General features: G+C 32.5%; 2 protein-coding genes across 5 annotated transcripts in view; one reads left to right on the top strand and one right to left on the bottom strand.

The window, feature by feature from the left end:
• The window catches only part of LOC113073620 (target of rapamycin complex 2 subunit MAPKAP1-like), a 29986-nt gene extending 11323 nt beyond the window's left edge, over positions 1–18663 (bottom strand). Inside the window, exons 1-7 of one of the 2 annotated variants that reach the window (XM_026246442.1) lie at positions 18473–18663; positions 16641–17065; positions 12447–12536; positions 12218–12366; positions 10533–10705; positions 6513–6689; positions 1711–1820 (exon numbers count right to left, since the gene is read on the bottom strand). In XM_026246442.1, coding sequence (XP_026102227.1) covers positions 1711–1820; positions 6513–6689; positions 10533–10705; positions 12218–12366; positions 12447–12536; positions 16641–16914 — 973 coding nt within the window. In that variant the 5' untranslated portion in view covers positions 16915–17065; positions 18473–18663. The remainder of the gene's footprint in view (positions 1–1710; positions 1821–6512; positions 6690–10532; positions 10706–12217; positions 12367–12446; positions 12537–16640; positions 17066–18472) is intronic. The other variant, XM_026246447.1, reaches the window with a different exon arrangement.
• An 877-nt stretch (positions 18664–19540) lies between these two features.
• LOC113073604 (pre-B-cell leukemia transcription factor 3-like) overlaps positions 19541–27478 on the top strand; it is a 36272-nt gene continuing 28334 nt past the window's right edge. For 2 of the 3 annotated variants that reach the window (XM_026246433.1, XM_026246419.1), the window contains exons 1-2: positions 20020–20278; positions 21222–21295. In XM_026246433.1, the coding sequence (XP_026102218.1) occupies positions 20103–20278; positions 21222–21295 (250 nt within the window). In that variant the 5' untranslated portion in view covers positions 20020–20102. Of the gene's footprint in view, positions 19904–20019; positions 20279–21221; positions 21296–27478 lie in introns of those variants that run through there. The other variant, XM_026246425.1, reaches the window with a different exon arrangement.

The following is a 27478-nucleotide window of genomic DNA, read 5'->3' as shown; positions in this document are numbered from 1 at the left end:
AAAAATATACAATTATCTACTAAACATAAAAAAATTACATAAAAAAAATCATGGAAAAATAAATAATATATTATTCATTTAATAATATTTATTTAAATTAATAAAATATAATAAAAACAAAAAAATAATTTTAACAATTAATACACAATTTTTTTTTTTACTAAACATAACAAATATTTACTTTTATTTCAACTAATTTATTTAACTAATATTTTAATATAATTCAAATTTATGTAACAAAGAAAAATATAAAAAATGTTTTAGAAAACAGGGTGTCTTGGTTTCACAAAGGTTGAGATCTGCTGCTACAGACAGTCAGTTTGGTGTTGATGAAGAACCATGTGATCCATACTGATGAGGCTGTGTGGATCCACACAAGACAGAAGCGAAGACTACAGCCTCTTTAAACTGACAGCGCTAGCCTCCAGCGTCCTTACTAAAGCGAACCGCTCTCGCTGCAGGCCGTGACCTCAGTGTGTGGTAAATTCAGGAGAGATGAGGCTCCAGTGGCTCTCCACACGCCATCATTTTCACTGCGTTTCATCCATTTCCTCTCTAATATACTTTTGTTCCCGCACCATTGCTTTCCGTTCTTTGTGTGCACTTCTCCGTCTCCGAGTCCGTCTGCGGCTCAATCTCCTCTCCTAACCTCTCTTATCTCACGCTGTCCCGGCTCATCACGGCCGTCAAAGGGGCGATCCCTTACCTGTGACTTTTAGTATTAAAGTCTCTAGTCTTATCAGATTCAGCCCCATTCGGCGATGACAAATTAGGACGGCACATTGCCACGGATATTGGGCTAAATCACAGCAGACGGCTTCACTTACTTTCTAACTACATGCACAAAAAACTGTTCGAACGACAATTCAAAGGCACCATTTGCTGAGCTCCTTCCAGCTTTTATTTTTATAAGTGTATATAAGTTATATAACTTATAATATTAGTCAAGGTTTCTTGCACCAAAAACAGCCCGGATTTGATCATGCTGATATGTATGCAAAAGCACCAGAGTTATTATTGTTAAATAAAATAGAAAAAAAATGTTAATAATATAAAATTATTTAAATTATATAGAAAATATGTTTATATTATATTTTAAATACTAAAAACTATAAAATATATTATAAAATATAACTATTAAACATATCATTTTATATAAAAATATTACATAATTATATATTATAAAAAATATTATAATATATAATAAAAAATATTACAATTTATATATATATATATATATATATATATATATATATATATATATATTTTTTTTTTTATATATATATATAATAAATATATGAACATAATATAAAAATAACTAGTAAAAAATATAAAATATAAAACAAAAATTAAATATAAATATTAATTTAATGTCTTGACAACTAACTAAATTAAGCTGAATTCTTAAAATGACTAAAACTGAAAAAAATAAAATTTAAGCTAAATAAAAATATTAAAAATAAATAAAAATAACAAAATAGATTAAATTGCCAAAACGTAAACTAGAATTAAAATGAAAACAACAACAACAACAAAAAAGGCCAAAGGCAAAATATGAATAAATACTATAATGCTATATAAATAATACTACACACTGCAGGCCAACCAAAATATATCATTCAAAATAATAGGATCATGAATCTGAGTTTGAATATAAAACACAGACATCTGTTCACATGAAGTGAGATGTGAATCTTTGAGATGTCTCACCTGATCCTTTCTGGGAGCCCTTCCTCTTTTTGAGGGCCTTCTGCAGAATATCCTTCATGGTCACTTTCTGGCTGTCCACTGGGATCAGGGAGAAACCATGAGCGGCGTTTCTGTGTGTGAGGAAGAAATCAGTCAGTCATTATTAAAATAATTCTTAACGTTTGCATTCAATATGAACTTCCTGTCTAAAAAAAGCATCGGCACTGAGATCATGACCTTTGACCTCAGGACTGTGCTTCGAGTCTGAACCAATGGCTGAGCATATTAGATTCAAATAAATGAACTAATAAGGCACCAAATAATTAGCTTCATGATGGGTTTAATAGGAATTTAATGGTTTTCTTAGTTCAACCAGAGGAAACCAAATAAAACTACTGGATAAAATCTGTGCTTATGGCTGCAAAGAATACAAAAATATCATATAGTGATAATGTGATCATACCATTATTATTGTAATATATCATTGTATTATGGAATAATGACCTCAAATGACCAAACCTTATTTAATGCCATAAAAGAAAATAGTTATTTTCTAATAAGTAGTGTTTTTAACTAAAAAAAATACTAATAATAATAAAATTAAAAAAAAAAGTGTATATATAATTTTTTTTTTTTAAGAAACATTGGTACAATTTAATAATAAAAAAAAAAACGTATTTTATTTCAGTTAGTTGGCAACAGTCTAATTTTTGTTAAGTTACAGGTGGAATACTAAAATTACTAATACTAAAACTGAAATAAAATTAATAAAAACTAAAAGACATTTTCTAAATGCAATAACTATTTTTTTAAAGGTTTCAAAAAAAATCAATAAAAATAATAGTGAAAATAAAACTGAAATTAAAATAAAATAAAAAAACACTGGTGATTTAAAATATGAATAATACTATAGTAGTATATAATTATATTAAAATAACACTACTACGTTTGATTAAGAGATTGAAACTACAGGAAATGAGTCGTCTGACTCAAAATTACTTATACTACAAACTACTTACTAAAATTAAAATAAAAACTAAAACTAAAATAACACCAACTACTGTCTCGCATTTTATTAAGATAATGATAAAAATGCAGTAAAATTGTTATATTGTAAAGTATTATTCCAAATTAAAAAAGCTGTTTTCTATTTGCTTTTTAAAGTTTGACGTCACGTAGCTTCCGTGTCCAAATGCTCTATCAGTTACCACGAGAAAACAACAAAAGGTGCTAATATAAACTCACAATGTGATAGAATACTAGCGAAAAAGTTATAATCTTAACCTTTAACTCCATACCGAAGTCCCAGATGGCCAGACAATGAAAATATAAATATTAAAAAAATATATATAAAAATTATGTGTGTTTGGGACACTGTGAGCACGAAGACTGTAGTGTATACCGTAAGTTTGAAAGCGTTTAGCTTAAATGATTAATATGAATAAACAGTGCTCATAAACGGCTGCTGAGGTCGTATTCTCAAGTGAAGCGAGTTGAGGCCTGGACCCGGAAACAGCGCTTCTTACGTCATCACGTAACAACCGAATTTGAATGTGTTTTAACCCTGTGATGCAAAGTTTTTACTCCCGTTTTTAGTGTCACATGATCCGTCAGAAATCATTCTAATAATTTCAGTTCTTGACTCAATAAGAAACATAACGTGTGGATCAGTAAGCGAATGTGTCATCTGACTGATTCAGTCCATGATTAAAGAGAATCACTCTGGAATAACAGTATGGCGTTACCAGTGAAAACAGAGCGGACACAATCGTATCAGAAGAAAGTCTTGCACACAGTATTGCACTCAGAAGTGGGTGGCTCGCTTTAAGAGTGCATCCTCAACACATGGGGCCGAGGGCCAGTCAACGAGTCAAACTTTGAGCACATGGACGCATCACTGTGATAGACTTGATCAACAGAACAACAACCCGAGGTCAGAAACCAGAGAGCGCACACTTTCTGGACAGAGGACTCGCTTGTCCACTTCCATTTAGCAGTCCTGACCCGTCTGCCTCGGGCCAGGGCTTCTGACAGGCTTCACATCAGGCCGGGGATCCGGCAGAAGAGGTCGTCGGCCCCGATGGCTTACTGAGGGCACACTGAGGGCCGAGCGCTGGCTCAGTTCTCGCCCAGGGTCCTGCAGTGCCACATCAGTGGTCCTCTCATGAAGGGAGCATGCAGCTGACCCAGAGAGCTCCGAATACCAGCCCACGGCTGAAAGCTGACGAATAAAGAACAAATAACTACAGACAAAGACACGTGAAACGCAATAAAACAAAAAAAAGTGATAAGCAGCTTGCCCGAAAAAAAAAATGAAGCAAAATTTAAAATTCAAACCTTTGGAGTCTTTTTTATTTTTATTTATTAACTTCTTTTAAAAAAAAAGTCTTTTTTGCTCACCAAGGCTGCATTTATATGAGCAAATTACCAAATCGTATTTAATTCCATAAATGTAAATCTATATGTTAAAGTATATATATACACACTTTAGCATATAGATTTACATTTATGGAATTAAATACGATTTAACTATATATATAACTATAGGAACATTTACATTATTTGACAAATTATTATTTATTATTATATATTTTTTTAGTATTACTAATACTAAAACTTAAATAAAATGAAAACTTAGTTTTTTTTAAATACTAAAATTAATATAAAAAATACAATAAAAATTAAAACCTAATATAAACATAAAATTATTATATAAAAATATGTATATAATATTATATTATATTAATAAATACTATAGTAGTGTATAATTATAATAAAATAACACTACTACTATGTTTTCTGTTTCATTCACAGCTTAAAACTACAGTAAAGTACAGTTTGCTATAGCAATATATTTAATAATATATATTATTCCGGTGATGTGCAGCTGTATTTTCAGCATCATTAGTCTCCAGTCTTCAGAGTCACATGATTTTCAGAAATCATTCTAACGAGAAACATTTACAGTATTAATATGACTGTTAAAAACAGTTGCATTTTTGTGGAAACCATAATATATATTTTCAGAATATAAATTAAATTTCAAACAGAAAATCTTTTGTAACATTATGAATGTCTTTACTGTCACTTTTGATCAATTTAATGCATCCTTCTATTAGTCGTACTGACCTCAAACTTTAGAATAGTACTGTATATTGTTGCTTTTACAGTTGATATGATGATGAAGGAACAGTTGACATAACTGGGAAAACAAATCTCTCCAATCTGCTAAACATCTCGTTATTTCCTAATAAAACGTCCATGATTATTTGTTAATAGGTGCTAATGTCACACAACCTAAGCAAGAAACACATTAACCAAACAGCTGATTAGACATCAGCCCAAATACACAGAAGCCTAACAATTTGATTGAGAGCACACAAAACAAAGCTAAGAGCGTGATGGAGAGGCCTGTGGGGTTAGATAATTCTCATAAGAACCTTATAAGAGGCTGTGCACCAAAACAAGCTTCTAGGCTTCTAGTGAATAAACTGAATATTTAATGACGGTTAGAAAACGTGGTTTGTTGTACCCTTTGGACAAATTTTTTTTTAAAGATTCTCTTTTGCTCACCAAGGCTGCATTTATTTGATCAAAAATACAGTGAAAACAGAAATAATGTGAAAAAATTTTTAAATCTAAAATATATATTTTTTTTTTTCATTTGACTGTATTTTAAAATGTAATTTATATCTGTGATGCAAAACTGTATTTTCAGCATCATTCCTCCAGTCTTCAGTGTCACATGATCTTCAGAAATCATTATAATATGCCATTTTTTAATATGCCGATTATTTTCAATGTTGAAAACGGTTAACTTTGGATTCTCCGCTAAATAGAAAGTAAAAAAAAAAAAAAACAGCATTTATTTATAACTGAAATCTTTTGTTATAATATAATGAATGTCTTTACTGTCACTTTTGATAAATTTAATGCATATTACCTAATTTCTTTCAAAAATAAAATAGTGCGGACCCAAAACAAAAATGTTATATAGATATAGTTTATCAAAACAAAACTGTTACCAACCTATTTTACTTGAATTAGGTATAAAGCACATCATGAGTGTAAATCAAAGAACTTTTGATTTCCTGTTAACTTTAGATGCATTCATTAATTTATAGTGAAAACGAATATTCGTTTATTTAAAACGACATTTAACGAGAAAGACGTTATTTCGTAATAATCACATTTTTGTCACCTTTTCAGAACAAGCTTATATTTAGGCATCATGCACAACGTTACGTTGTATCTCAAGGTTTTCATTTAGATGAGAAAGTGTGTAAACAAAATATATATATATATATATATATATATATATATATATATATATATATATATATATATATATATATATATATATATATATATAAAAATACAAAAGTATTGTACAAAACGTACATGCACTTGAGTCGACCTACATTTATCATGTTCATATTGTTTCGCATCATGTTAACGTTGACTAAAACAATAATATCCACATGAAAGTTGGCCCCTCAGTCTGAGAACATCCAAAAAAGTGAATAAGGTTCCAAAAGTAATTCCATTTTGTAACATCATTTAGTAAAATTCCAATGAATTCCAAGATTCCATTTAGTCAAAATAATTCCAAACTTCACGAGGCAGACAACGACAATCAACTTAACTCGCTCCACAGCGCCAACAAGTGCTTTTAGTTAAAACTAACTTTTAGCTTGCGTGCTTAGGATGTATCATGGATTACCTGCATTTACAGCCAGCAAAGCTAAACATAGGAAAATTTGAATCGAATATTCAACTATTTGTGCACACCCCAAGTAATTAGAGTTAAGTAGCTTTCTTACATTCGAACAAAGAGTGATTGTTTGGGCCCCAGTCCAGGAGAGGAATACTTCTCAACCAGAGCCAGCGTGCTGAAGCCAAACTTGTGTATGGGCTCGTTGGAGTCCAGCGGAGGGAAATCTGTGTCCACCTCGCCGTCATCCTCAGCGATGTGGAGGCAGTAAGTGTTGACGTTTTCACTGTGGAGGTAAGAAAGGAGAAAATGAGAGAGAGATCAAACTGTTGTCAATGAAAGTTTGTTTCCTATTTCAATAAGGTTAAATCCTGTTTTCCTATTAGCTTGTTCTATTTTTAAGCAACTAAGCATATGAAAGGCTTGAGAGCAAGAGTGTTTCACTAGCATCTGTGATAAAAACAGATGTGCACAAACTGTAAACTGCATCTATCAGCACATGTGTGAATTAAAAAAGCCCTGCAGATCCTTAAAAAAATCTCAAATTTAAGGTTATAAAATATTTTAAATGGCATTCCAAACATCTCAATTATCATTTCAAGTCTTACATTTGTGTATGAAAAAACAGGGTTCACAATAAAGCCTAATGTGGTTATTATGTGATTAGTAAACTTCAAAAGCGTATGATTAAATGAGAGCTGCACGTTTTGAAAGTAAAAACTCTGCACTATTACACGTTCTTCAGACTCGCAGTTTCAAAGCATTTCACAATCAATAAAAGCCAAGCATTTATGGCAAGCGATTGCTTAAGATCTAGTGTTGATGAATTATGATGTTTATATTGTAATACGCTGTCTATAAGAGTACATAATTTTTCTCCATCTTTTATATGAACAGCTGGCAATAGTACAGTTTAGACATTACAAAATAAGAGTCAAGGTGTAGTTCACGCTTGTTTATAATTAGTATAGTAATTTATATATAATATACTATATAAAACTAAATCATAGTAATTTGTTAATAATACAGAATAATATTATTTACTAATACCATTTACTAATATACATTTAGTAAGGCATACAAAAAAAAACAAATTAAAAAACAATAAAATTTTTGTGAAGTTTAAAGAAATATGTAAAAATATATATTTATAAATATATATTTTAATAAATTAAATAATTTTCTTGCAAATTACTTATTGAATCCCTTTATTTAAAAAAAAAATCATTCATTTTCAAATTAGCATTGTGTCCCTTGCATTGCGTTTTTTTTTTTAAAGAAAAATTATATAACAAGTATCATGCGTTTTAAATATTATTGTAATTTAATTAATACTGACATAACTTCTGACCATTAAATCAAAAAGTATTAAAATAATTTCTCAAAACTACAAGTTTCCCAAACCGCGACTTGTGTATTATTTAGTTTATGTCTGTGTGAAAGTGTTTCTGAAGGACTGGTGATAAAGGCCAACGTCGCTCTCCCGACCCTTGACGAGAACAACAGAAACATCACACAAAAGCACCCAGACACAATTTATGAGTCAGGGCATTTAAACAGGGGCTAGTCATTGAGGGTTTGTTGGGATGCAGCCTGGCACAGAATGAGTATCAATCAAAAGAGAAGCACTGGGAAGAGTTAACTTCATTGGTTTTCATGGTTAAATCTTTGGAGGAAGTAAGTAGTCCAAGAAGATGCATCAACACAAGATGCATGTAGGGCTGCTGGTCTCATTAGAGTTGAACAAAAGGGCTTTATGACAAACCTGACAGTGACTATAAAAAAACAGATAAGAGGGAGTTGTTATGGAGAGGAATTGCAGATCAAATAGGATTCGATGTGTACCGGGGTATTTCAGTTTTTCATTAAAAGCCATCTAATGTCAGGGAGTGAGTTTGGGATTGGGTTCGAACACAAAATAAACTTTCCACTTTACAATAGTAATACATGGCTGTCATAATTTCTTCATATTAAACCAAACTTTTATTTTGGCAGTTTGTCATGAAGTCTTTTGATTTGCGGTGTGTATTTGAGGACAGTTTGTTATCATCTTATTTTTTTCTGGATTGTGAATTCTATGATTTAACATAAAAATTGTCTAAAGAAATGAACTGACAAACTTCAACAACTTAATAAATATTTTATAATGTAATCAAAAAGAAAACAATTTGGAACAAAACATATTGGTCAAACAAAGTACTGCTCAACAAAACTATACTAGTATATTGTACAGGTTAAAACATGGAAATACTCTTCCTTAAAATTATTAAAATTATTATTTAGCATGCAATCATAATAATTCCTGTTATCATTTATTTAACAAAAACCAAACCTTTATTCTGACAGTTTGTCATGAAGACCTTGCAGTGTGAATCTTACGATAATTCAAGTCATGTGTCATCCTGACTCAATTTAATTTGTGATTGTGTCTGGATGACGCTAATAAAATACTCAAAAACTGGATTGGCAGAACCATAGGAGAGAGGGATTTTTTTGGGGAAATTGTTGGCTCACCTTGACAGCGATCTGAACATCTTGAAATAATTGTTTCTGAATTCAAGAGGGGCGTCCCTTTACCTTGATCCTCACTCAAAAGCAGCTTTTTAGTAATGGCTAGAGCCGAACGGAGGTAGCCGACTCATTTAAACCCCACACAAGTCCCACATCTCTTCCTCACTACAGCCTGACCCTCCTCCAGGGGGAAACACTCATTGATATGCCAATCAGGTCTCACATCAACCACCAAGACTGTCTGTGCGAGGCACCATGCTGCCCAAGAGGGAATCTTGCTTTTTTTTTCTGGTCTCCTCTCTATTTTAATGGTCACCTTTCTCCTCAATCTGACCGAAGTATAAATCTTCATATTGTACCAGGGAGAAAATTCCTGCACTATTCGGTCAGCAAACCTCGGAGACGTACTGAATGAGGAGATGAGAAAGAAACCCAGGGGATTCCCTGGCTTTGCTGGGAAAGGTCAAGACTGGCATTAACAGCAGAGGTAGATGGGAAAGGAATATAAATGCCTCTGGGAAGGATCATTACTTGGGGAGCAGCACTTTCCAAGCAGGTTGATAACAAACATATTTTATTTAAGGCACTGTAAACAAGTATACAGTAAGCAGGGATCGACAGTGCGAGCACTTCACTTGCATTTGTGAATAAAAATAGATGTGTGAAAAATGTATTTAGGATACATGTGCGAATGAAAAGTAGGTTTCCACTGTTCTTTAAAGTATTTTTTTATTTCATAAGAAAATTATAATAATAACTATGGCATAACAAAAGTCTTATTTATCATTTTTAGAAGCCTTAAATTTGGAGCTGGAAATCAGGAATTGCTATATAGCTTAATGCAGTATTATTTAAAAAAAAACTTTGATATTTTGAATTAGGTTTTATTTTTATATTTTCTGCTTTCATTAAAATTTAATTTAAAGTTTTAGTAATTTTGTTTTTTTTTTCTTCTTCAAAAAGTCTGTATAGTTTTTTATTATTATTAGTTTTATTTCAGTATTTTCAAGTTTTCATTATTTTAGTACATTAAGTTAAAATAATTAAAAATAAATGTTTGCCTTGGCTATAAAAATACTAACTGAAATTAAGTTTACGTTTTTATATTTCATTTTAGTTAACTTTTTTTTTTGTAACAAAAATTAGTTTTAGTTAACCATAATAATAGTATGATTATTAAAATTCAATAGGTGATTATTTAATTAAATAAAAATAACAATATACAATTGTTATTAACTATAATATACAGTAAACAATTTTACATTCTTACATCCTAAATTTAAAACATTATCATTTTAATTGTGCATATTACAATTTACGCATAACATATTTTTTCTGTGTACACAAAATGCATCTGGCACTTAAGTCAATGTTTAAAATATAAATAGTTACATAATTATTAAATAAATACAGTTTACAAATATTTAGAAATTAAATGTATGCTCGTTCTTTTTATTATGGAAAAACTTCCCTCAAGTAGTTTATGTGCTCCTAAATTTTCACATTAGGAGAGTCAAGCCATGCACTCAGGATAACTTTAACACTTCAAGAACAGGATCACGTGGAGATATCAACATCTTATATAGGATGCATGTGTAAAAAGCTTTTTTCTACTAACGTGAGTTTGGGTTCGCGACCCTCACTGGTGTACTGCCAGCAGATGAGCCCGATAAGATCGTGGACCCGAGCGTTGGCCATCGTGACCACCGTCATGGGGTGAAGCTTTTCTTGAGTCGACTGCATTGAGAGGTAGACGTCAATTTTTTTGGTTGCCGTTGTACCAACATGGCCCTGGAAAAGAAAATGGAAAAGATTCTGCAAAATTCAAAGCAAAAAGTAAAAAAATAGATTTAAAATTTATATTGAGCCTTGGTGCACACTCTGTAGGTGCAGGTTTGAATCTGGTTTGTGTCACGTTCTGACTTTATTAATGATCTTTATTCTCTAAATAATCTTGTTTTCTCTTAAACTGTCATTACAAGTAGTAAAAAAGCAAAAAAAATCATACATTATATATTTTTATAATCTAAAAATCTATCTATCTACCTATCTATCTACATATATATTAGATATTTTTTAAATCATCTATGATATAAATATATAATAGATGATAAAAAAATCTAATAATAAAAATACATTCAAAATTAACAGAATCACAAATATTTATTACCAATGGTAAATAAATAAAAAAGATAAGCAAATATGAATATTGCTAATATCTCAACATTAATATAACTGGGTTGTATTGTAAGATGTTATTGGAAGTGGAACAGGCTTATTGCATTCCTGACAAATTCACATCACAGAAAACAGAATGTAAAAACATGAATCTAAAGAGCCAAAGGGGGAACAGGTGATAAAGGCATGAACTGTGTTCATGAAAAAAAATGAAAACGGCAGTCTTTCTCTTTCCTGCGAAGGTGTTAAAGCCAAGAGCTAATCTTAACGCAAGGAGACAGGAGAGAAAACCGCATGACACCAGCAGTTTCTCAACAATTTCTGTTAAAGGTGAGGTTTCAACATTACGTTTGGAAGTCATTTCTTGACCATGTACATTTTTTTATCATGCAAGAGAGGAAATTTTCAGCCTTGCATGATGACCAATTAATAATGATCAGGTTTATTATAGTTGACTGAAACAATAACCATATTAAAAATAATAATAATCTATAAAATAGAAAAATAGAAGAAAATACATATAAAAAGGCAACTTTTAAAACTGTTTAGACATAATTACTATAAAAAATAATAATGAATACTAAAAATTCTATAAATGGTAAAAACACACACAAAAACTGTAACACTTTAGAATAAGGTTCCATTAGTTAATGTTAGTTAATGCATGAATTAACAAACAAACAATGAACAATACATTACTGTATTTATTAATCTTTGTTAATGTTAGTTCATGTTAATTCACAGTGCATTAACTACTGTTAACTTTTGATTTGAATAATGCATTAGTAAAAGATGAAATTAACATAAGATTAATAAATGCTGTAGAAGGATTGTTCTTGCTTAGTTCATGTTAACCTTAGTTAATGTTAAAACGTTACCCCAAAAATACTAAATCTTTAACTAAAATTAAAATGAATACGGAAAGTAAATCTAAAAATTAATATATATTTTAACCAGTCAAATTATATATAATCACAAAGGGAAGCTTAGATTTTATTTAGTTTACACGACCATGGACATTTATTGAGAAAGTACATGTTTAATTCACGTTGACTTTGAAAGACCTCAGAATTAAAGGATAATTCAACCTGTAATTGTACTAAGTCTAGACACAAAAGTGCTCACCTTGCCATCAAATTTGGAGTACTCATTGAAGGGGTTGTTGAGCTGCTGAGGACACTGTTCGAGTCGCAGCGAGAGGGTGGATTTACTGCCTGTGCTCCGGGGCCTGTCCTTAAAGTCCTTCTTTTCAAAAAGTGAGCTCAAGTCGTCTGCTACAAAGAAAAAATTAAATCAATTCAGAGGACAAGAAATAAAAGAAAGCAAACTTCTCTTTGGAGTATGGCTACTGTACCTGATTGAGACGAGCTTCTCTCTTTCCACTGGATGTTTTTGCACTTGATCTGGTTCTGTCGTTCTTTCCTCAGTCGCTCCAATCTTTGAGCTTTAAATGAAAAGACCTTGATCTGTTAACAGTGTCAGTGGTATGGCCCTTTCATGCATATTAAAACAGTGATTATCAAATACAAAGGCTGGATTCACCTGCAGCGGGTTATCATACCTTTTAATCTATAATAAATCTTAGACTAGAAATGCATTTAAATATTAAAGCACTTGTCATAAGAAATCAATGTCAAACTTGGCTCACTACTACATTAGTCTTGTTTTTCTTCATCAATAAGCTCCCAAAGAAGTGCCCACATTATATTTCAATTCAAAATTAAAATATATTTTATTTTTTTTTATTTTTTTATTGTGACATTATTTAAGACCTGTTAGATTTATAAAACACATTATTATTATTATCCCCTCAAAAAATAAAAAAAAAACTAATTCTTCATTACTAGAACATCGAAAAGCTGCTAATCTTGTCTCTACATAATAATTTTATTTATTATTATTATTATTAAATCTAGTCCAGCAAATACTACCTTGATGTATACTTTAAGTTTTGTACTTTACAAAACTAATTTAATAATATATCATATTTTTATATACCATATTTTTCCCCATTACAGTAATGAGAATTTTTAAAATGTCGTGAAAATGTCACAAAGGAAAACAAAAGACTGAAATTGAATTGTGTTAAAACGCTCTCAACTTACTCATTCAGGTCAGCGGATATACCAGAATATCTACACAGAAGTACAAGACATTTCCATTTACTTCATGAGGTCATGAAGTACATTATATTTTATTTTCAAAACACGTAAAAATGAAATCTAAACATTCTGTGACAAACACATATGCAGCTCGTACACTATAAAATATAGTCTTCAAGCTGCATATGCATTTGGTTTGGTATGCTTTTTTATGTGTTTGGAACATGTTACATTAAAACTAGTCCAATTTGTGCACTTCAAGTGTTTTGATAGAAAGCACTTGGCTGCTATTTTGAGAGCAAGTACAAATATGCAGCATGTATGCAAATTTAATCCGCTTAAATGGCAAAACTTTCTCTTTAAGGATTTTTGCTCTTTTTGATTGGTCTGAGAGGTCCCACATGAAGGTTATTTTTCCCCACAGTGCAAAAAAAAAAGCACAATTACAGATGCACAGCGCAAATATATGTGACCATAAAGCACGAAATACACTCTCATCCACAAATATGTGAAGGCAAACGCTTCATGCATTTTGAAATGTGTCACATTGAAATTTGAAATGCAACATTAGAAGGAAATTATATTTTCATCTTGGTGACTATTGCTTCAACAGTAAAGCAAGAACATAAAGTATCTTTTCCACTTCACAGTGTGTATGTAGACTGTACCCTGCCTGACAGGAGCTTTGAAGATTCACATTATTGGACACTTATTATACTAGACATGAAATTAGACAGAATTTTTTAATTAGCATTATTTATATCTATATGAGCATTATCATTATATATATTTATATATATATATATATATATATATATATATATATATTATATATATATATATATATATATATATATATATATATATATATATATATATATATATATGTTTATATGAGACGTGGCTACATCAAAAATCAAAAAAGTGATTTTAAATGCATAAAAATCATGGTAAATAAAAGTCAAATGCATATTTTTTTTGTTTCAAAAAACCTTTGTGAATATAAAGCGTCGAAATGTGGATGAAATAATGTTCCATTGTCTTTCAGTGTAACAGGTATATCATATATATATATATATATATATATACACACATGTCAAATTTAACAATATACTAATTCTGAAAAAAAGTGATGGTTCTAAATTTTCTAAAACATCTTCAACATTTAATTATAATAAAATGTGACAAGACAAAATTTATTTCAGACACTTAAGCAAAACATGGTCAGGTCAAAGTGTCTGAATAATTTTTGGTCCCAAATTTTTATCAATATTACCGATAATCCACTGTATGAAGAATTTTTGAATATAATAGGTCACAGTTCACTTTATTTTGCTATCAACACTTAATAAACACATAAATGAACTATAGTGTCCTGCACCCACTAGTTAAAAAAATAAATATCAAAAACTATATCTGGTGTCTGACAAAATGTTGGTTTGACTATATATTATATTTTAAATGTGATTAAATGTTCTAAATTGTATTTATTTATTCATTGTTCCCCATAAGGGTGTATATTACTACCTTAAAGATACCTATTAGTACCCAAAACTTACAAATTAGCACCTTTTGAAAGGGTACCGTCCCAGTGACAGCTTTTGTTTATTTATTTATTTATTTTTTTCATTGTCTGCAGCACCTTCGTAGTTGGATTTCAACCCCATTAAATTGGCTCATGTCTCACGAAACTGTCTTTTCGTCCTGGGCACAGGTTGTTCATAATAGAGAAATATTTCCCAGCCTGACAAAAGCATCCCAAAACCAGAGCTAAGCCTGTATGTAACAGCGCTGGAGTGCTAGTGATGATCAATCTCTAGCCCAGGATTAATGTGCATTTCAACAGCTGCCATGATAAAAGGTACGGACTGAAACTGAATGGCTCCAGGAACAAACCTCAACATAACCAGCCATCAGTATATCAGTCCTTACACTGACCTACAACTGTTTGAACAAGCATAACATAATGAGCCTCACATAATTATGCCTAATCCTATACTGTCATATTGTATTAAAAGCAAAATATGATCAGCATTACCAACCAACAAGCAAAATCCGATTAACTCTTGATCACAGAAAAGGAAAATAAATAAAATACCCCTAAGAAACAATTCATTTCATTTTAAATTGTACGTAGTGAAATCAAAATGCATTGTAAAATTTCCTTTTTATTTCTGTAAATCAGAAATACAGATCATTTTTCCTGCTCAATTCTGAGTGGTTGATACAGTAAGGACTTCCCCTCAGTTTCACAGACCAGGCTTCAGCCTAGTCCCAAATGTAAATGCATGTCTGGTCTGTTTTAACTGAGAGAAACTAGCACTTCCTGATCTTAAAACCTGTCACTGCCACTGATTTGTCTGAAGATGCACATCAGTAGTGTTTTTAAACTAAGGCACATTTATAAAAGCTAATTAAATCTCCTAACCAAACTATGGCCTAATCCTGGTTTAACCTAAGCCCCGTCAGTGAAACCAGGTCATAGTGTTTAAGTCCAGCCTAAGTTTCTGCTTCACTTTGCTCCATGCTTTCAGCCTATTTATAATAATCAGTAAGCAGCAGGGATGGGAATAAGGAAATGAAAGATTCTGGCTCTGATTCAGATTCCACTTAAAGATTCTGACTCCTTAAGAATTGCATTAACAATTCTTTCAGGTTCTATGAAGGATCTCTATTTAGGAAGCATTTTTTTCAATTGCACTCAATTGCATTTATGGCCCTCAACAGCCAATCATCAAATGAGTTCAGATTTTCAACAACAATAAAAATACACAATCTAAAATCTAATGCCAACAGTTTTAAAGTTAAAAACATCTTGATGGATTTGATTCTTACAAACACACAGCTTTCCACTTCACAAGCCATTAACTGATGAACTGGAGTGCTGTGGATTATTGTGATGTTTTTATCAGCTGTTTGGACTCTCGTTCTGATGGCACCCATTCATTGCAGGCCATTTAGGAGTAAGTGATGGAATGCTACATTTCTCATAAATCAAAAAACTGATCTACGTTTTAGATGGCTGAGTGACACAAAACTAGAATTTCTAACTTCATTACAATGCCTTGAATGATACAGATAATCAATACCATTTGTGATAACACACGGAAAAATGGACACAACATTAAGGGAAAAAAATTGGGCAGTGATTAATTAATACTTAAGAGTTAATCCTTGAACTTTTACTTTAGGTGAATAGCTACAGGGAAGCCTTCCAAGTTTCTGTGACAACAGGTTCACAACCGGTTCTCGTAACAAATCTAGCCGAAAGCTGTAAACACACAAAAATGTTGGAAATTGCGCAAATGTAAAAATAAAGTGCAACTGGTAAATATTTGCTTTTCTCGTCTCTTTTGGGCGTTTCATTTTTACCAGTACCAACTACATCAGTAAGCTGCATTCAGAGCACCGAAAGAAGAGAGTCTGAGAGTCAGACAGCTACTTGCCTGTGTTGGAGCGCCGACGGATGCCAAAGTCCCAGCTGGAGGTGATGTCGACAGACTGAGAGAGATCGCAGGTCTGGCCGTCTCCTCCACCGCTGCCGTCTCCAAACGAACCCCCGGACGAGCCTCCACCAGCGGACGCCGCAGACGAATGGCACTTCTCCAGATCCACGTCGTGGTCGATCAGGACCATCTCGCACATCCCGGTGTCATCACTGGTCACGTGCGACTGCCGGATGTGGGCCAGGATGATGGCAGGGTTGTCGAGGAAAGCCATTCTGAACACCAGCCCCTCGCCCCTCTGGCACTCTCCGGTTTTCCGTCCGGATTGGAGTTAGAGGCTGAAGATTTCCTCAGCAATGCAGCGTCTTCTTTTCCTTCTTTTTGGGGTTATTTTCTCCTCTCCATGGTGGGACATGGATGCCTGCCTGCAGGGTAACACAGACCAGATGATTAAGCATTAAGCTACAAATATCATACAGTGACTTGCATAATACATTAAAGGGTTAGTTCACCTAAAAATGAAATCTATGTCATTAATAACTCACTCTCATGTTGTTCCAAACCCGTAAGAATATCTTAAACTGTGCTCCGAAGACAAACAGAGGTTTTACGAGTTGGAACGACATGAGGGTGAGTTATTAATGACATAATTTTCATTTTTGGGTTAACCAACCCTTTAAGTTTATAAAGCCTAATGTATCATTCTTGATATGCAAATTTCTACATGATTAAAACTTTGCTGAAAATTCTGCTGTTCACAACCTACTGACAGTCGTCTGACTGATAGTTTAAAATGTTTAGTAAATCAGAGGTCTTTTAACATAAATGTAAAAACATCCACCTTCATCTCATTCTTAACTTTTTTTTTATGATGTGAAATCTTAACTAAGTGACCGATTATATTTATTTATACATTTAGCAGACACTTTTATCCAGAGCGACTTACAAATGAGGACAATGGAAGCAATCAAAAACAACAAAAGCGCAATGATACACAAGTGCTATAACAAGTCTCTGTTAGCTTAAACACAGAAAACGTACCAAGGGCTTTTAAATAATATAATAAAAAAAAAAAGCAGAATAGAAAAAGAATAGAGCAAGCTAGTGTCAGAGGTCTTTTTTTTCATAATTTTATAATAAATGAAAAGAAAAAATGTATACATATTTGATGTCAGTAGTCTCTTATACTACTATATAAGATCTCACTAATTTACATTACAAACGATCCGAATTACATTTTTTGGCCAACATTGCAAATTGCAATTTTCTGTTTAGTAAACTGTGCCAAAAAAAGTTCAATAAATTGAAGTTTAGGACGATACACACAGGTTTAATGCATGAACCAGTATTCAAGGTTCTATTATTGTTCTTATGAGGATGTTGATGATAGCAACACATAGTAAAGCAAACACACACACACACAGTTGGTTAGTTACTAACTGTTAACTAGCTGTTAACTAGCTGTCATAATCGCTCCTGTCACATGAAAGACAACCAACAGCCTTCCTAACCACCACAGGACATAAGCAAGGACACCCATGCCTTATTGTTACACCACACAATAACAAAATAAACAAAATAACAAATAATGCTAAATGCTAATTAGCCAGAAAACTATCAATTTCTGATCATTAAACACATTAACTGTGTTCGTTATGAGGGCGAGCTGGTCACACATGTACTCTCGTTGCTGTCTAATTGAATAACATTACATTTTACTGATATTTTTGGAAGGAAAAAGCGTAGTAAGAGCTGAGTGGACGCGCTGGTCGGGCCCCGCTAAAGCTCGTGCTAATCTGCTCGATGAGCCTCAAACATCCGCGCATTATTACCTTCATTCGTGCCTATAACAGCGGCTCAAACCATCACAGACGGGCCACACCGTCCGAGCGAGGCACTGACTGGACTTTCTCATCTCATAATTGTGGAGATATCGTCCCAAAAAGAGAATAAACGTGTCTGTTTACTCTGTTGTTGTTCCTGTGTTGGTGGTCCAGTAGGCTACTTCCTGCGGGTTTACCCCTCATACCGGAAGTAGACCGCTATGGGAAACACCCTCTAGACTAGAACAAGGGATGGACTAGACGCGCAGCCAATCACAGATAGATTGTTAACAATTAATAAAATAGATAGACAAACAGAGAGATTTTATTTTATCGTATTTTATTTTATTTTTATTTTTTATTGTGTTATTTTAAATATTGTTTTAATTTAATGCGATTATTTTACCTGATTCCTTTTAATTTGCCCTTTTTCTTTATTTACATAATTTCTTATATTAAGAGGCATGTTCAAAACTTCACAAAATACAATATCTACAATTAATAACTTTCTCCGATCAGGAGTCAGGAAGAGCTTTATTGCCAAGTATTTTAACATAATGATTTTGTTTTAGCGACAGAGGCTTCAACACAGAGATAATAATAATAATAATAAAAAAAAATAAGTGACAATTTTTTTTTTTTTTTTTGTATGTGGTGTGCTACAGTTTGAATAGAATAGAATACGATGTCGAGTTAGACAAGGATGGGGGATATCAAATACATATAAATGGTATTGCACTAATTGTGTGTGACAACTTACCCCATATCGTATGACAAAAAAAAAATATATATATATATATATATATATATGTGTGTGTGTGTGTGTGTGTGTGTGTGTGTGTGTGTGTGTGTGTGTGTGTGGGTGTGTGGGTATATATATATATATATATATATATATATATATATATATATATATATTTTAGGTGACGCACGAAGAAGCATCGTGTTAATAAATTGCTATTGATACATTGGATAAGCGTTGGCGGCAATGCAATGTCATTTTAAAACTTTGACTGAGCATCGTCCAGACTCTTTGGACATATATGTATGAGCACAGATGCACATTTGCAGACCCCGGGTGGGCGGAGCGACTGTCTGCACACTGTTGTGCAAGTGGGTACATCATCAGGAGGAGCTGCTGCGCTCGAGACGCACACGGGAATCCACACGGATATTCTCACAACCCATTACATCTGCTGTAGATCATCCAGAGGAGCGGGGTGTGCGTTTAACAACCTGTCTGTTATTCCACAGCTAAACAACAGGAAGAAAGAACACTGGAAAGCCAATGATGTATAGCAGCTTATATGCATCCCATTTTTATAACTAATTAATTTTCTATTCAAGGATGGAAATCAAATAGAGGGGGATTTTCTGAAGTTTTGCAGAAGCTGCCACTGGATTGCATGGGATAACGTTTTGAAAAAACATTGCAACGAGGTAAACGATGAACAGTATAAAAGCATGTGTGCACTAGACTGTTTCTGATACTGGAAATCAGTGGATCTTTTTATTAAAGCACTTTTTTGTTTCCGCGCACTCGGGACGCATCCGTCATTTCCATTGCACTGATTCAAGACGGCATCGAAATCTCTCGTGTGTGGATTTGAAAAAAAGTCAGAGCTCTTTGAGGCGGAGGATGGATGAGCAGAGTCATCTGATGCAGACCCTGGTCGGTGTGACCCTCAGCGGACACCCGGTGGCTTTACCGGTGCCTCATGACGGAACCGACGCGAGAAACAAGCAGGACATCGGAGACATTCTGCATCAGATCATGACCATCACCGACCAGAGCCTGGACGAGGCTCAGGCAAAGTTAGTTTTACAATGACTCTTTACATTGCTGTCCATGCTGGTGCAATATATTGATAACAATAAGGTTTATTTACAAGCAGCTCACAAGCACGACACACTTTTTACTCTGGCGAATATTTATTAGTGTGGTATTAAACGTACATTTCTAAAGTTTTCTCAAAAAATAAATAAATAAATAAATAAATAAATAAATATTGTAGCACTTGCACAGTTGCTGTCCAGGAAAAAAAAAGAGATAAAACTAATTTAAAACGCCATATATCCTACAGCAGGGCATGATGTCACTTTAAACAGGCAATTTTAGGCTTTTCAGGGGAATGTGAACAGTAACAAAATTATATATTTATGTATGTATATATGTATATATATACATATTAATCGGTTAACTGTAAAAGGTAATATGCAAAAGTATAAATATAAATACATTATAATATTTTAATAATAAAATAAAAATAAATAAAAATAATGTATATAAATAGAACAACAAAACTATAAAAATGTGAAGTCTAACATGCAAGTACATTTGAAAAAATATAATAATTTAAATATTACAAGCATGTTAAATATATATATATATATATATATATATATATATATATATATATATATATATATTTAACATGCTTGTAATATATATATATTATGCACCATAATACATTTACCACACTGGTGTTGTTTTAATCATAACAATATGGTTTTATGTAAACGTATGTCATTAACACATTAAAAGAAAAGTATTCTATAAAAGCACATGAAACATAATAATGTAAGTTTCCTATCGAGAAACACTGGTTAAACTTGCATGGTGCTGTGAGGTGCAATCAAGTGGAATCAAGGTGATGAATTTAGTTGCACAGCAGAGGAACTCTGAATGCAGAACACTGTGTTAATGATATTTATGAATGATCAGTTATTCTGTATCCTTCCTGTTTTTTCTTGAAAGAAAGCACGGGCTGAATTGTCACAGAATGAAAGCGGCTCTGTTCAGCGTGCTCTGTGAAATCAAAGAGAAAACAGGTAAGTGCTCCTTTATGCCCCACACAATACACTGCCATAATACACCTGCACGGATGATGCTCTTCAATACAGACCGCTGTTACATTCACAAAAGCCACCAGCAGTCCTGCAGAAGCTCACGTTTATTACAGACAATGGTGTGTTTTACACAGACAGATGCTTCCTTACCAGGTGTGAATGAGCTGTTTGTGGTCTTTTCTGATGACGTATTTTGTAAAGGTGTGGTTGATATCTTGAGTACTTTTCAGCAAATATGCAGTTTGATTAACAGAGCACTCCATACAGTGTTCAGCTACTTATTGATGAAAGCATAGCAGAGACACAGAAGATCAGAAATGTGCATCTTAGTAGATGCTTTCGACATCAGCATTGAATATTCAAGGTGTTTCACAATTTTTAGGCCAACATGCTATCATGAGGGATTATGACTGGCAGAGATATGTTTATATTAAATGAAAAATCACCTGATTTTAGAGGGACAAGTCAGGTATTTTTGGGAAGTTGTAAATGTTTGTAGATGGCCCTCACTGACTTGAGTTGAAAATAGAAAGAGTTTCTCATTTGTCGACAAGCTTTGTTGTGTTTCTAAAAGAAGAAGATTCAGCATGCATTTTCTGTAAATTGAATAAACAATGTATTTTTATGCCTGGAAAGAGGAAAACACATATATTTGCATACATTGTGCTGTAATTATTTTTGCAGATTTGCAACTGAATCTCCAGTTGATAAATTGTGCAATTTGCAGTAGGCGCAATTTCAATGCACACCCATTCCTATTTATAAATGCTATATATTTAAACAAATAACATCTTTATCTTAAACTTATTTGTTTAGAAATGAATTCAGTCAAATGAATAAATACATGTAAAAACTTTACAATGAAATATACGCTTTAGTAATCTCAAAATCATGCAAAAACTATTTTTATGTAGGTCTGCAATACTAACTTAAAATGGTTTAAGCTAAATATTTACAATTTTTAAATTATAGATTTATTTAGGCTGAATTTATTTTATTTATTTATTTATTTTTTGTCAAAAAGTAAATTTCATCTTATTTTATTTAGGAGCCTAATGATCATGTTTGTAAATCTGAAAGAAATATTTTTGTTCAGAATCACTATTTTTATTTATTTTTTCTAGGTATGCTCAGCTTGATAATATTTAATTTGCTTGATATTGCTTTCTAATTAAATAATTGCTTTGCATGTAATCAAATGTCTTGAAAAGTTGTGGAAATTCATTGGCTCTGTGGAGCAATCAGGTGTGTAAATGTAGTATAAAACATTGCATTACATCTCTAGTGCCAGTGCATTAAACATTCAGGTAGTGAGTAACTCCACTTTTCAACTCAGCAAGCTGAATACATTCACAAACACAATTTTCGCAGTGCATGCATATTTGTAAATATGCGTCTCTCATTCTGCAAAATCAATTGTCAGCTTTAAGTACAGCAAAGCAATTGCATTTGATTCATTAGGTTGATTTACAGACATGCTTTATATTAAGTAAGCACTTCTGAAGTCTACTGGGGGCATTTTAGAAATTGACGCAATCTTACAAAAGCTAATGAGTTAAATCAATCTGGCTGAATATTATATATCTATTTGGGCAATAAAATTTTATTAGAAGAGACTATAAAATATGGCAGAAGTTAAATAAATATCAACATAAATATTGATGCTGTTATGTTAGCAAGATTAGCATTGCATCACTTGCTCACCAATGGATCCTAAAAAGTGACCTATGTATGATTGCAGACATGCATCTGAAATATCAGTCTGTTTACGCTTATAATACACATTCCCTGTGCATTCCCTGTCTTTTTCACTATAGCAGCAAGTTGTGCAATTAACTAGGCTGCACAGTGGTTAAGATGCACTTGACTGTGGTGGGTGGATCATTACACTCTCTCTGCCCAGGCGGCTTGTGTTCAGCTTGCTTACCCTGTAGGCTGTGGAGGACTGTCAGAGACAGGCAGCATGGATCAGTGGCCTGGAAAATGGACATGAGAATGGAGCATAATTGATTTAAATCCCTGGCGTTCCTTCTCTGCTTATGTACTTCTATTTCGGTGTAGAGATAAAAGCACAATGTACATTTCTTGAGCAAATGTTTTCTGCACTTGGTGAGTAGTGGAGCCAAAAGCATTCTGAGTGTGCACGTTGTCTTTTATGAAGAAAAATAGCAAAAAACTTCACAAGCAAAACAAAAAGAAATGCATTAAATCTAGTTAGAAAAAAGTGGTCTAGTGCTAAAAATGAAGACAAAAAGGATAGTGCAACTTATAAAGCATTAGCTTAGCTAACAATAATAAGAACTTTATGCTGATGTTCATGTTAAGAATGTTCTGAATGTTATGTGAATGTTAGGGAAATATTAAGGGAACATTCCATTTTATCATTTCACAAACGTTAAAATACATTTAAATGTTCTTTGAAGCATATAAATTAGGGATGTTTTCTAAGTGCTCTATAAACGTTCCAAATGTCCAGTTTTTAAATGTGAAAAAAAATATGTATATATTATTATTATTATTATTATTTGAACATAAGGAAATAGGTTAAAGGGATATTTCTCCCCCAAAAAATTTTTTGTTATTTACTTACCCTCAAGTTGTTTCAAACCTGTATGAGGTGCTCTTTTTCTGCTGAACACAAATATAACATTCTGAAGATAGCCATTGACTTCAATAGTATGAAAAAAAAAAAACTATGAAAGTCAATGGCTACCATCAACTATTCGGTTCGGTTACCCATACCAGTTTAGAACAACTCGAGGGTGAGAAAATGATGACAGAATTTTAATTTTTGGGTGAACTATCTCTTTAAGAGAATGTTCCATTTTATAATTTGGCAAAAATTATGAGAAAGTTATTTTTACATGTTTTCTGAACTATCTGAAGCAAGTACAGTAAGTATTAATGTTTAAAAATAGTTAAACGGACGTCCAACTAATATCTTTTAGAAAATTTATGAATGATGAATTGAGAACATTATTAAAGACCAGATAATTTTGAACGTACAATCTATTAACATTACTGGAAGAATGTTTGTTTATAACCTTCAGAGAACCTTGCCAGAATGTTTTCATAGTTGATGCAATGAACGTTTGGAGAGCGGATTTCATATAATCACATAAAATCACCAAAGCACCATCATTTAAAAGTCATTCAGCAAAAATGATGAAGTCTGTTGTCAAGATGATCTGAAAGACACTGATTTTGTTCTGTCAGCACAATCTCACACTCTCGACAGGTAAACTAAATTAAGCTAAAATATCACTGCATCACTTTTCATTTCATTAGTTTTTTTGATTTGACATTTCCCCTGTGACATGCATGTGATATGAGGGCCATTTGTGATTTGCAGTAGTCCAGAATTTTTCCACATGGGATGAAAACCTGAGAGGGAAGGGTCATATATTTTATACACACAGAAAATATCAAATGAGTCGGTCAGCTGACTTTCACACAAGGCCGTTTCCTCTTTTTATCATACATCAGGAAGTTGTGTTTGCATTTTTTCAATGCAAAAAATGCAGGTGTGATCTCCATTTATTTTCCCAGGTGCGAAACAGTAATTCTGTTCAATCTGTAAAGAAATTCCTTAATTTTGTTGGAATTAAATCTTTGGCCATTCTTTATGACTTAAAACTTTTTTTATTGAAAAAGGTAGTGCTATTATATTTGGCTACTCTTGCATTTTTCTAAAGAGAAAATGTGAATATTTGTAAAGCTAGATATGAATAATTCTTGCAAAATGAAACTTTAAAATTATTTTTTTTATATGTCCTTGAATAAGTGGCCTTGATCACGGTTTTTAGTAAAAGTAATGACGTGGATTTATGATAAGCATAACTTTTCTTACTTTTTTAGAGGAAAAGAGGATAAGCTAGCAGTCACTTTATTGATAAAACCAATTCTGAATTTTACCATTCATGTTTCTGTATTAAAATGATTTTTACTACTAAAAATACTTTTTTCCCCCCACAATAACGCTATTGTTTTCTAAAATGCTTGATGTGATGACAGCAGTATTGGAGACAATGATTTATTATAAAAAAATCAAGTTTGTAGGAAAAAGGCAAGTATAGGCTATATTTTGGAGATTTTAACACTTTTTAATATATTTCTAATAAGTATATTGTTCACCCCTTTGCTAAAATGACTGTCTTTGACTTTGCTTAATGAGATGATGACATAAAACAACTTCAGATTATATATGCAATCATTTGTACAGTCAGCTGGGCGACGCCCTCCAAAGACATGTCAGCAATGATTGACAGGCAGAGAACCGCCTCCATGCATTCTGATTGGCTAACAGAGCCGTGTCGAACAGGTGACTTCCCCCAATACATATTTCAGTCATATCTGACAGGTAGAGATATTTTGTGTGCTAGCCCTAAAATAAATAAATAAATAACAAAAGCACACAAGAAAATTACTGAAACAAATTTGAATGAAAACTGAAACCATAAAAAAGAAAAACTAATTAAAAAAATGTATCAATACTATAATAGTATGTAAAAGATGGATGGATGGATGGATGGATGGATGGATGGATAGATAGATAGATAGATAGATAGATAGATAGATAGATAGATAGATAGATAGATAGATAGATAGATAGATAGATAGACCCTCGTCGAGCAGATATTTCGGAGCAGAAAGTGTGGTGCAAAAAGACTGCAGTGAAATGAAAATTTAATCAGCATTTTCTTTGCCTTAACAAGGCATGGAACCCTCATTTGCTGCTGAGGAGAAGAAACTGATATTTTATTCATATCCATTTTGGAGGTTGGTATATACTTCATTTTTCTGAGATGAAAAAATAAGGCAACAAATGGAAGCTTAAAACTTGCTTCAAACGCACAACGGCCTAAAACCTCATATGTTCTGCGATGCAATATGTGCTTGTTCATGTAATCTCATTAGTATTCATAGGAATTCATATTCATTCTAGCACACATATTGCATACATTTGGATAGACAGCAGCATACAATATCACCATGATGACAGCATCTATATATAAATGGACAACTTTAGATACAGTTCACATATCCTTCAAGATTTACTAAATATTAAATTGCAATATATATGCAAATGCAGTAACTGTTATGTAATTAGTTAAAAAAATAATTAAACATGTGATGCAATAACATTCAATGGATTTTGCATATAACATATGCAATGCACAATGTTTCACCATCACTCTGGCACTACTTTACTTATGTTGATACTGTTTATGAATATGATTGAGATCACCCTGCTTTGTTAAAAGGAGGAGCTCATAAATGCTTTGCACTGGGCTTGATTTTCCCACAGTGCACTTCTTCTTTTCCCTTGTCTTTTATCATTGCAGCTCTTTAGCAGGTTTGGTTTATGACTGTCTGTCAGTCAAGTCAATAGAGTCTCCTGGGAATCTCACGGTTTGAGGTGATTAGATAAAGTTTAAGAGCTTTTAACTGGTGCTAAAAAGTGATAACACACACTATACTGGCTGCAAACAGTGCTTATATTGATAAATGGACTAATCTGAAGAATATTCGACTATCTGAGTAATTTGTTTTCACAGTGATTATTCATCATAACTCATAACTGACATGTCAGGCTATGTTATAACTTATGGGTTTTCAAATGACTCTTCAAAAAAGATATTTGTTGACATTGATTTGTTTTTTATTGGGAAAGAACAGCTTTAATGTCAAAATCAAAACTGATCACATTTACTTTCTTAATATAAATCCCTGGTCTTTTTAGATATTTTTGGAAGAATATAAATTTTCATAACATAGTAACTTTTGTCGGCTCTATTTAGTGTTTCTAAAATCTTGATATTACTTAAGGCAAGACACCACAGGTGAATATGGTAAAAAAATAACTAATAGATAACCATACTTTCTCCCACTTGATTAATCACAGTATATTAAGATGATTTTTTTATTTTTTTTTATTACAACTTTTCTGGAAATGTGCATAGATTTACTGGATAAAGCCAGGTTCAAAATACTTAAAGGTTTAAGGTTATTACAGAAGGGATTTTGTAGGGATCTCTTTTCATCACTCCATAAATCAGAAAATACATGCATTAAAAAAACGTAAATTTTTTCCTAGTCTTAAACAAGACAGCCTAGTGCATGGAAAAAAAAATGCCTTGGTTTTGCCTGTAGTGTCTTGACTTA

Source organism: Carassius auratus, chromosome 5 (assembly GCF_003368295.1).
Source record: "Carassius auratus strain Wakin chromosome 5, ASM336829v1, whole genome shotgun sequence".
NCBI classification, from domain to species: Eukaryota; Metazoa; Chordata; class Actinopteri; order Cypriniformes; family Cyprinidae; genus Carassius; species Carassius auratus.
The sequence above is the reverse complement of the archived record's forward strand: the minus strand, read 5'-3'. Positions and strand labels throughout refer to the sequence as shown.